At 40.7% G+C, this 11,572-nt stretch overlaps 1 protein-coding gene across 1 annotated transcript; it reads left to right on the top strand.

Moving 5' to 3' along the window:
- Window positions 1-40: 40 nt before the first annotated feature.
- On the top strand, window positions 41-8,711 carry LOC128503762 (transmembrane protein 182-like). The gene is made up of 5 exons (XM_053473944.1): window positions 41-223; window positions 1,565-1,676; window positions 2,858-2,956; window positions 5,920-6,057; window positions 8,203-8,711. The coding sequence occupies exons 1-5, from the start codon at window positions 80-82 to the stop codon at window positions 8,430-8,432; spliced, it is 723 nt and encodes a 240-aa protein (XP_053329919.1). The 5' UTR covers window positions 41-79; the 3' UTR covers window positions 8,433-8,711.
- Window positions 8,712-11,572: the final 2,861 nt, after the last annotated feature.

The raw sequence follows: 11,572 nt of genomic DNA, 5'->3' as shown, positions 1-11,572 counted from the left end.
CTAAAATAGTAGCCCCCTTCTCACAGTCCCAGCCCTGCCATTCTCTGTTTGTCTCTGTAGCCGAACGGAACGATTGAGGATGAAAGTGGGAATCGCCGCGTTGGTTGCCGGGTTTTTCGGTGGAATTGGGGTTTTGTTGTTTTTTACCGCGTTTGGAACGGACTACTGGCTTCTGGCGACCGAGAACTGCGGGACGATCGATGGCGGTCTGGCTAAAGCAGAGGTAATGGCGAGTAAGGGACTCGCAGTCTAGCAATACTTGAATGTAGATGATATAGGTTCATTGGCCCTTAATTATAGGACTTGGTATAGGACATGGGTTAACTGGACCCAAAGCTACCCTGCAATGTGCATTATTTATGGGCATTTCAGGTTGAGGTAGGGCGACATTGAATCCTGGCCACTGATCTTTAATAAAAAAAATCTTAGAACACATGCCTTGATTATGTATTAATAATACATGAGGACCTAAAAATGTTTAAGCAATATATTAAGCGTATGTACGATGTAAAAAAATATATTATTAATAATAATTATAATATTAAAAAGTGTCCCCACGATGCTATTTTCATGTTTTAATTCTGTCTGTCATTTATTTTTTTTCAAACCATTGCGTGGTAAACCCACTTCTTTCCCCAAAATATAAGTTTCATTTTAAATTATAAAGCAAAATTCTAAAGATGGAAATCTGGAATGAAATAGAACACAGTGAGGACGGATTGAAACTTTATATCGGTGTCTGAATTCGATCATCGGTAAACAATAATTATTATCATCCTGTGGTGGGGTTTTTAGACTGTAGCATCTCTTCTTGCACCGTCTCATTACGCCACGATGTACAGAACGTAGGCTCAAGAAATGAAGCCATAGCCAGGGAAACCCCCCCCGCGCCATCACTCTAGACCACCATAGTAGGAAGAAGGAACTGCCAGCAGATGACAAACGGTTACTTTAAAAAAGGTTCCTAGAATGTTGCTTTCCGTATATTCTATTATTCCATTATTTTCGGGCCATTGGTCTGGAAAACAGAGAATCCAAGATATTTCAACTGATTCACAGTCAAGGCCGATTGACACACATTGAGCTTTCATTAGTTATTGTAAAAGGGTCGATAAAACAGCACTAAATGCCACATAAATATGTTTTTAATCGTGTAAAAATTTGCCTGTTTCATGATTTTTGCCAGGAACTACTGTCATGTGACACAAAAGCAGGCACTGATTGGCTCTTGGCTTAGAAACGGAAAAATATTTTTTATTGTTTATATTTTTATTGTTAGATTAATGGTCTTTATCACAAAAACAAACAGAAGACGACTGGACATTTTAAGTAATAAACTCTTAAAGAGATATGGACATGGAGCTTCAGCTAGATATTAATCTGGCTCCGTGTTATTTTATGGGATTGAAGATGAGGAATAAATGGTTACATCTGATTAATTTCATTAGCATACTTTTAGGTGCAGCCACTATATCTTTATAGAACCTTTAAATTCCAAAAACAAGGTAATTATTACTTGAAAACTGTTTTTTCTACCTACTAATTGGTACTAATTGGTTTTTAGAATGTAAGTGACCCCAGAATTCCCACCCTATATTTTCATCACGAGGGCTTCTTCTGGCGTTGTTGGTTCAATGGGAATGAATTCGAGGAGACTATATGGAACTTTTGGTTCAGTAAGTATATATTACTTGTAATGTCCTGTGCACTCATTGTACAGAACCACGGAATATGATAGCACTATAATGAGCAATAAATAATAATAATAATAATAATAATAATAGAAAAAAGCTTAACAAGAATCCTATTGTTTCATTTCTGCCTCCTGGTGGCTGTAGGTGGAACTGCACAAAAATGCACAAAAAAAGCTTAAGGTACCGGGGCAAAAATTGAAATCAGAGCAGCACAGAGGGGTCTATACACTGAATCCAGCCATAATATCTGCCTTTTGTTAGGCTCTGCTTGGTTATTCCTCCCCTTTAACTCTCCTGTTTTTAAGTTGAGCATGCATGTAATTTGGTGGCTGTTGGCCTTAAAGTGCCAGACGCTCCAAGTCATCCCAAGTCCAGCCTGGTCTCTGATTCCTCTATATTGCATCATCATCGGCACTTTATAAATGTATAAGAGCAGTATAAGATTCGGGCTCGATAAGCTGCATCTGATGGACTCGCCATCCTGCTGCCGGCCCGTCATTTCACGCTAAATGCCCGGCCGCTGTTTCTCTTACTGAGTTTTAGAGAATCTTTTCAGTGGAAGGAACAGTAAAAGAGAGCAACATATTTGCAGTGACTCACGTTGTGGGTTCGTATATTTAGCTGTGAATGTGGGCAGTGAACAGATGCTAAATTCACATCGTTTCTCGCACGCCCCTCTTAAATACCCAAGGTTCTATGCTCATCATGCAACAAAAGTAACAAAAAAGTTAAGAAAAATAGTATATCCTATCCTTCAAAGGTTTGGGTGGCATAGAAATGTCCTTGATTTTGAAAGAACAGTACATTGTGTCCATTAAAATAACATGAAATGGATCAGAGATCAAGACGGGGTTAATGTTGTAAATGACTATTGTAGTTGGAAACAGTTAATGGAATATCTTCATAGGAGTACAGAGGCCCTTTATCACTCCCATCACTCCTTTATCACTCCCATCACTCCTGTGCTCTGGTGCCATGTAGTGTTCACTGATCCAAAATAAGTTTAAAAGGCTTATTGATTGTTAGAAAACCTTTTTTTATCATAGCTAGAAATTTCATTGTTTTCCATGAAGTAACCATTCAAAAGTAACCCAATACCTTTGAACAGTAGTATATATATATATATATATATAAATAATTTTTTTCTGTTTTCTTTTTTTAAGCTAGCCAAGCACATCAGAAACATTGCATCAATGGCTACCTGTTCCCCATGCCGCTCCCGTCTGGGCTCGTACCTCACCCATCATATGATCCTACAGCAGGTATGTGATCTTCTTAATATTACTTTTCTATACTTTCTCCTTTAGAGAGATCCAGCAGTCTCAGTCCATCTATCTATCTATCTATCTATCTATCTATCTATCTATCTATCTATCTATCTATCTATCTATCTATCTATCTATCATCTATCTATCTTAACAATTATACTGATTTCCACAAACTGTTGATATGTAAATGACTCATTGGCTCGGACCTACGCTGATGAATGAGCGTGGAGTGAGTTTGAGTGTGTCTGTCACTACGGATTTGGAATTGCTCCTTGCGGTCATTATAGAAAACTGATCCATGTACTCAACAACTGAATCCAAAAATAAGGGTTTTTTGCACCCCACTGGACTCTTGGCAGAAAGGGAACGGTTTGGATTCCTGGAGTGATTCCCTATTCATAACCTGATATTTAATATGCCAGAAGCCAGATAGCTCCGTAACAACCGGGTCTAATGAAACGCATCCCAAATTAAAGAGGATCTCCCAAGGAGTTTATTTCTTTTATCACTAGTATCAGATTGTAAATTTTTTCCTAAAATATTGAGCTGGCTCAGGAATAATGAAAGTCTATGGATGAAAGGACTTCATTAGCATTGCCATAAAGCATCAGCTCAGTGTGGTGTTTGTGCAAATAAAATATCACATGACTAACAACTATGGCGGCCTCCAGGTCTGCAGATCAAGTAAATTTATTGGAACGAAATGAGATAAAATCAGGTTTTTGTCAATGCCGACCTAAATTTTTTATTTTTACGGGACTTTCTATTTAATAATCAGAATAAGCACACCACTGACTAACCTGTGACAAAGAAATATCTTTCTCTCTCGCCCAGAGACTCCTGGGAAGTACCGCTTCTCCGAGTGTCCGTGTCCCTGCGGCCCACTCCCCATCTACTTCCCCTACAAAAATGGCGCGACCGCTCGCCATACGATATGGAGAATAACGATAACGTTACCTACTTGGCCTGTTTTAGGAGGGACTTTGTGACCAAAAGTGTACCACAGCTTTTTCCAGCCATATTAATACCGTGTGTAGAAACGGCAGAAATGATGAGTATTCATATTAAGTCGTGGCAATAAAATACTGTATTTTGATAAACAACCCCACTCAACTAAATTAACAGCTGCCCAATAGGTCACAAAGTCGCATAAGAAGTCATCTGAAATGTTGTGAGGTATAAATATATATAATTATTTAAAATGCTCTTATTAAATTTGTCACATTAGCAGATTGAATTAATCCCTAGGATACTTCAGCACTGATATCCTGGATGCAGTGTCGGAAATAATCGTATAGTTAGAATGAATTAACCCTTTTTTGTAGAGATAATAGTTAACACACTAGGCCCAGGCCTGGGCCGGAGTACATCCCTGCGTACAGTATATTATAATATCATGTAATATAACGCTACTGGTTTACGCTACTGGTTTACCAGGTACAATGTCCAGTATCAAGCTGCAATCATGAACCTTCTAGTTTCAGAAAAAAAAAGTTCCCGATTGGAAGCCCTGATTAAAACAATAAAGTTCGTTCCGTCCCTTTTCACTTCAATCTGGGTAATTAGTTCGGCTCTCAGGGAGAAGACGTACTCTCCGCCGTCCTGTGTCAATATGTTATGCGCGACGCGTTCCTAAATCAGCGCTGGCGGCTTCTAAAACCGACTCAGAAGAAGATCCTTCATACGCAAGCCCTGCGTCTCACGCTGGGATATTACCTATATTGATCACGGCACGAGGATGGAAATTGTTGCTATCTGACATGTCGTAAAGTACATCTTCCCTGCTTGTTCCTTCTCAGAGAGGACACTTTGTATCACGCTCACCTTAAGACGGAATTCCTACTTATCTATAGAACGTTCATGACAGATCGCACGGACTCCAACCCGAGAGATGACTATCACTTTATTAACGAGAGTTTTGCCCTGGTTATCGAGAAGCCTTTAAATCCTGCGCCTATCGAAAGGTTGGGTCTCGAATGATAGCTCCAGGCGATGAATATTGAAGCTTTACCTGATTTACAGGAGACAGTTGCCTCATTTAGTAATATTTAAGAGAAAAAAAGATGTTTCCCCTATATATAGTTCAAATAAAAAATTAGTTTGTGGTTTATTGAATGTAACATCATTTATGGATGCAAGATCGGTAGCCAGATACGGGTCCTTCTAGTCCGCGGCCCCCTTGGCCTTTAATGTATATCAGCCTTGACAATGACCTTCACATACTCAGATTCTTTATTCTAATCTAGTGTCTCCTTGGTGTTAAGATTTAAATTTATATAAACCTTTTCCGTATTCTTTATTGTAAAAAATGCACCATAAATTCGCGTCATGTCAAGGACAAGGTTCCAACCCCGGAATTGCCTTTCTGTTCCAGAATTATGAGGTAGGGCAGTACATTATTCAGTGATCACCATGATGAAAAGAAAGCCACATAAATATATTTATAGTTTTTAAATATTATTTTCTAAATGGACTGAGAATTGGGAAAAATTAGGGTGTTATCACCATTATTCACTATAGTTCACTCCGGCCACAGACCATTGTGCGTTAAATTTAATCGGTCATCGAGAAAATAATAAAATTCCATTTATTGAGCGTCTAATATCATTTAACAATTATAAAAAACTCCAAACTACCCAGTATCCGAATAATAGGTACTGGGTAGCCTAGAACTCGATGCTGCAGGGTCATGCAGACCGTGGCCACGCCCTCTTTAAGCACCGCCCCCTAGTTCATGTATAAATAGAGCGAGGAGGAAAAATGACAGCATTTGTCTGCATTAAAGTTGCTATTCCATTTTTTGTTTAAGACACTTTTTTTTTTCAATTCCTATGGCAACAACCTATCAATGCCTGCTTTTTGTGGCACGAATTATGAATGTGACGCAGTGGGTGAAGAATGAACTTCCCCGTGGAAGGGTTGCAGTTCTCTAACACCGATATTTATCTGGTTTGCAGTGTACAGAGGCTTCTGGACGGCATTCATCATCCTAGCCGTGGCTGCCAGTCTGGTGGGAGGCTTGCTGTTGGTGTGCGCCGTACCCTTCACGGCCGCTCGGCTCTATAAAGTAGGAGGTGGATTCCTCATCACAGCCGGTAAGATGGCAAGCCTTTGTAACCGGATATACCGGTGCCGTGTGTCATGTGGTCGTTTCAGCGAAGGGAGGCTGATCTCCAAAAATAACCTCTGGGCATTCCATAAACTCATTGTTTATAGCGCTAGTTATTTATGGAACTTGTTCCGCTGTATTTACGGTCACTTCTTGTGGAGCTTTTTTGACACCGAAAATTAAAGCGGACCTATCTTATTAAATGAAACCCCCAAAAATATTTATACAAAAGGAAAAATCCTTATTTTTTCACTATTTTATTTTAATGTAAAATAATTGAGCTTAACCCCTTGTGCACTGCGTATTGCTCCTCTAAAAGACTCTGCAGGGTGCTAAGCTCCTCTGCCTTTGGGGGAGCCTACAGACCTGACAATGACAATGACGCAGCTCTTGGTCTTCCATTGGTACAAAGAACCATTGGGCCATCTGGGCAAATGCTCAGTGAACACTATGGCACCTCTCACATACCTTCATTATAGCAGACCAAGTTCTTTAGCGTGCTGGATATGTGCTGCGTGTATGCATCAGGAGGGTCATTTTATTGCCCGCTGACCTTAAAGTGCCAGGGCAGATTTTAACTCTTAGTTCAGCCCTGGTTACAAAACAGAGCCGAGTAGAGATGTTCCTGGAAATGGTAAAAATACACCAAAGGCTAAGTAGCCCAACTGCACGTCACATCTATTAGGGCTGCTTTGTGCTTGGGGACCAAGGTATTTAAATCATCAATCAGTCATCATTCATCCAGACAAGGGATGGGTTTGTTGTCCACGTTCTAAACACAACGTATTTCTCCGTCATGAAAAGACGAACTTCCTCTTGCTTGTCTAGGAAACACATATATCCTAATGAATTGAAGGCCCCTTTACGCAGAAGGGGATTATATCGCTTGGCAGACTCCGACTGGATTCAGGCCAAGGCATAACACTTTCGCTAATTTTCTGCTCAGCAGACAGTACATTCGCTGGGAGAGATACAGCCTCTCATCCGCCTGCCTGCTTACTGGAACATAACATGATGACATCAGAATGAAATATGTAAATATTATTAATATTCTAAATGATGTAAGCAAAGACTCTAGTGAGTTTGAGTGTACTTGAGTAGATGCCAGATCACCTGTTATCTGGCAGTGCTGTAGGTACTTAATGTCTACTGTCTGACTATAATCCCCATCATGCAGAACTAGCTAAACACATTATGGGAACTGAACACAAGAACACGTGCAAGGTTCTCTGCTGATCTGGACCTCCTTAGACATTACTAATTGGCTTACATACCTTAAATAAAATAAAAAATAATAATAAAACTTTCAAATAATTAACCCCTTAAGGACAATGGGCGGTCCCTAAACCCATTGAAAACAATGCATTTTGAGCCCGTACATGTACGGGCTTTGTCATTAAGGGGTTAAAAAGGTATTTCTGGAAACACTTATTTATTAAGACTCGTTGCTAGGCTCACGGAATGCAGGTCTTGAGTTCATACTAGGTTTAACTTCTTTTATCAAAGCAAAGATAGGGAACACTAGGCTTCGTTTCCATAGTGATTGCTCCAGATTTAGAATTTTGCTACATAGTTGCTGCATTTTTTTGTCTTGATTCATACGACCCATCAGTGCCGGATTAAGAATTCCTGGGCCACTAGGCACAAGGTACTTGCCCCTAGGGACATGCCTAGTGCCCTTTATGGACAAGCCAATAATTGTTTTGTGTTACACACAATCCGAGGCACTATTCCTAGCATAGAGCACTTAAAAAATCAAATAGCCATAGAACACTATCCTTGATCCACTACCCCCGCAGAGGACAGGAGCCCCAGATTATGGAAACATGGATATGGAAGATACGCCGGGAGTGAAACGCCGATATATTTATCTCTATGTAAACACTCTGGGAGTTGACCTCTACGTATACATAAATCACACCCCCCCCAAAGGTCAGCCTGGCCAAATATAGATTTAAATGCATCTCCTGGTCCTACGCTGGTCTATTTCTTTGAAAAGTAACACAAAGAGGAACGTTTAGACTGATAACGGAAGTAAACAAGGATGGACGACCTGAACCTGTGTGCTCTGAGCGAATGTTCTCCTGTAGAAAGCTGCTAATAACGGGGACTATGATGATCTCTTTTCCAGGTGTCTTGCTTGCCTCGCTCATCCTTCTGTTCGCCATGTGGAAGGAGTTTGCAGCTGATCTGGAGAAGTATATTCTCTTAGAAAGGAGCCAGAATTGCCTGCCCGATACTCACGTTCACGTCTACTATGGATGGTCCTTCATGTTTGCCGCAGCCGGCACACCCTTGGTCCTACTGTCGGGTCTCCTGTTCCTTTGCATTGGTCGGAACATTGGCTTAGAAGAGAAATAAACCAGAAAAAAGTTGAAACATATTTAGATGTGTAGATGTGGGCACAAAACAATTTAAACAAAGGACATTTCATGGCTATATTTAGAAGTAACCAGCTAAATCGAATAAGAACAGAAAATCTTTCTAATATTTAACATCCTAGAAAAAACTTGTATAAATAAGTAAGCCTGGCTGGAGTGCACATACTGTATATATATATATTCCTCAGATGTTTTTTTCATAGGTTCAACTTTATGCGTGATACAATGTCAAGGTTATAAAATAAAAGAATCTACAATATCAACATTTTGTATCATTTTTATAATGTGTCAAAAGCCTTAAAATAAAAATGTTACCAGCTGCTGGACCACAAGTCTCCTCCTGAGCCTACAAAGGTAGAATGGAGTCCTAATTGAAGAAGTGTGTGTGAGGTATGGAGTGAGTGTCAGTATGTGTGAGTGTGAGTAGATGTAAATGCTGAATATTACACACATGCAGTAGCGTACCTAGCGGGGGGCGGGGGGGGCGGTCCGCACCGGGTGCCGCTCATCAGGGGGGTGCCAATTTGCTGGCACCCGGCACCCTTCCAGAGACGGACAGTAATGTCCGCCGCTGGAGGAGCAGGCTCGCAAGAGAGCAGTATCGGAGGTCTTTAACAGACCTCCGGCTCCCTTGAGTGATCACTGAAGGGAGCCGCAGGTCTGTTAAAGACCTCTGATACCGCTCCCTTTCGATCCGCGCGGCACAGCACTGAAGCCGCGCCCACCGCTGTCCGTGCCCTCTGACCCGGAAGAAGACAGAGAAGACAGAAGAACTGAAGAAGAGGAGCGAAGAAGAGGAAAAGAAGCTGAAAGAAGAAAGGAAAGGTAGGAAAGCATTAAGTGAGAGTGGATTGGTATGTGTGTGGATTAGTATATATGTGTGGATTGGTATGTGTGTGGATTGGTATGTGTGTGGATTGGTATATGTGTGGATTGGTGTATATGTGTGGATTGGTGTATATATGTGTGGATGGGTATATGTGTGGATTGGTGTATATGTGGATTGGTGTATATATGTGTGGATGGGTATATGTGTGGATTGGTGTATGTGTGGATTGGTATGTGTGGATTGGTATATATGTGTGGATTGGTGTATGTGTGGATTGGTATGTGTGGATTAGTATATGTGTGTGGATTGGTGTATGTGTGTGGATTGGTATATATGTGTGGATTGGTATATATGTGTGGATTGGTATATATGTGTGGATTGGTATGTGTGCGGATTGGTATGTGTGTGGATGGGTATGTCTGTGGATGGGTATGTCTGTGGATTGATATATGTGTGGATTGATATACGTGTGGATTGGTATGCGTGTGGATTGGTATGTGTGTGGATTAGTATATGTGTGTGGATTAGTGTATGTGTGTGGATTGGTATGTGTGTGGATTGGTATATATGTGTGGATTGGTATATATGTGTGGATTGGTGTATATGTGTGGATTGGTGTATATGTGTGGATTGGTGTATATGTGTGGATTGGTGTATGTGTGGATTGGTATATATGTGTGGATTGGTGTATGTGTGGATTGGTGTATGTGTGGATTGGTGTATGTGTGTGGATTGGTGTATGTGTGTGGATTGGTGTATGTGTGTGGATTGGTATATGTGTGGATTGATATGTGTGTGGATTGGTATGTGTGTGGATTGGTATATGTGTGGATTGGTATATGTGTGGATGGGTATGTCTGTGGATTGATATATGTGTGGATTGATATACGTGTGGATTGATATACGTGTGGATTGATATACGTGTGGATTGATATACGTGTGGATTGATATACGTGTGGATTGGTATGCGTGTGGATTGGTGTGCGTGTGGATTGGTGTGCGTGTGGATTGGTGTGCGTGTGGATTGGTATACGTGTGGATTGGTATTGGTATATGTGTGGTTTGGTATGTGTGTGGATTAGTGTGTTTGTGGATTGGTATGTGTGTGGATTGGTATACGTGTGGATTGGTATTGGTATGTGTGGATTGGTATGTGTGGATTGGTAAGTGTGGGAGAGTGATGGGTGTTATGCTGTACCATTTCCAATGAATTTTTCATTATATAATTATGCTCTAAAGTACATCATAACTCCCATCACTCTATACTGTTCCATACAGTGGCAGAGCTGGGAGACAGAGGCCTTGCACCCCCACTGCAGGACTCCTGAAAGGTAAGTGAACTTCAAAGAGGGAGAGGGTAGATAGTTAGGAGGGGGTAGATAGGGAGAATGGGTGAGATGGGGGATAGGGGGTAGATAGGGCAGAAGGGAGTGAGAAGGGGTAGATAGGGCAATCATACTCCTATCATGCCAAGTCTGCGAGTATATCCTGGAATCTGGGTATGCCCGGGCATGATAAGAATGTGATTGCTGTTAACAATCATATATATATATATATATATATATATATATATATATATATATATATATATATATATATAATATACAAACCAAAGGGAGCGGCTGCACACTCAGAAATATTGTTAATATAAACAGGCTTTTATTTGCCCGGGTGCTCCAAAAATAGCCAGATATATGTTACCAAAGAAAAAATGGGCACTCACGGGTCTTTGCCTTGAGAAAGGACCGTAGGTGGTCCGAAACATTGGCCGTGCTGATTGAAGTAAACTACTGCAAAGACCCGTGAGTGCCCATTTTTTCTTTGGTTACGTATATATATATTTAATTGTTTTGTCCTATTTTGGTGTGTTACTTACTTTAAATAAAAGTGATTTTTTTTATGGTGTGGGGGGGTCATATTCGGTTAGGTAAATGCTGCATTTTCGGTTTCAGTCCAGAATTCGTTTCGGGCATCCCTAAGCCAGACAATGAAGTGGTAGGCCTACACCACATCAATGTTTGGCTTAGTATATAGTGATAGGAGTTATGCTGCACTATTACCAATGTCTGGCTCAATGTATAGTGATAGGGATTACGCTGTACCACTGTCAATGTGTGCCTCAGTATATAGTGATAGGCGTTATGCTCTACCACCTTCAATGTCTGCCTCAGTATATAATAATAACAGTAATGCTGTACCACCTTCAGTGTCTGCACCAGTATATAACAAAGCTATATAACGAAGCTATGCAGTTTTAAAGTGTGTGCGTGGGGGGTGCCACATACAGGATC

This window comes from Spea bombifrons, chromosome 8 (genome assembly GCF_027358695.1).
Source record: "Spea bombifrons isolate aSpeBom1 chromosome 8, aSpeBom1.2.pri, whole genome shotgun sequence".
Lineage (NCBI taxonomy): Eukaryota > Metazoa > Chordata > Amphibia > Anura > Pelobatidae > Spea > Spea bombifrons.
The sequence above is the reverse complement of the archived record's forward strand: the minus strand, read 5'-3'. Positions and strand labels throughout refer to the sequence as shown.

Bases quoted from the DNA above. Each gene is read 5' to 3' on its own strand.
- LOC128503762 (XM_053473944.1), top strand. From the start codon at position 80: ATGAAAGTGGGAATCGCCGCGTTGGTTGCCGGGTTTTTCGGTGGAATT. The intron at 1,677-2,857 runs GTAAGTATATAT...TCTTTTTTTAAG, and splicing joins TATATGGAACTTTTGGTTCA to CTAGCCAAGCACATCAGAAA. The intron at 2,957-5,919 runs GTATGTGATCTT...TCTGGTTTGCAG, and splicing joins ATCATATGATCCTACAGCAG to TGTACAGAGGCTTCTGGACG.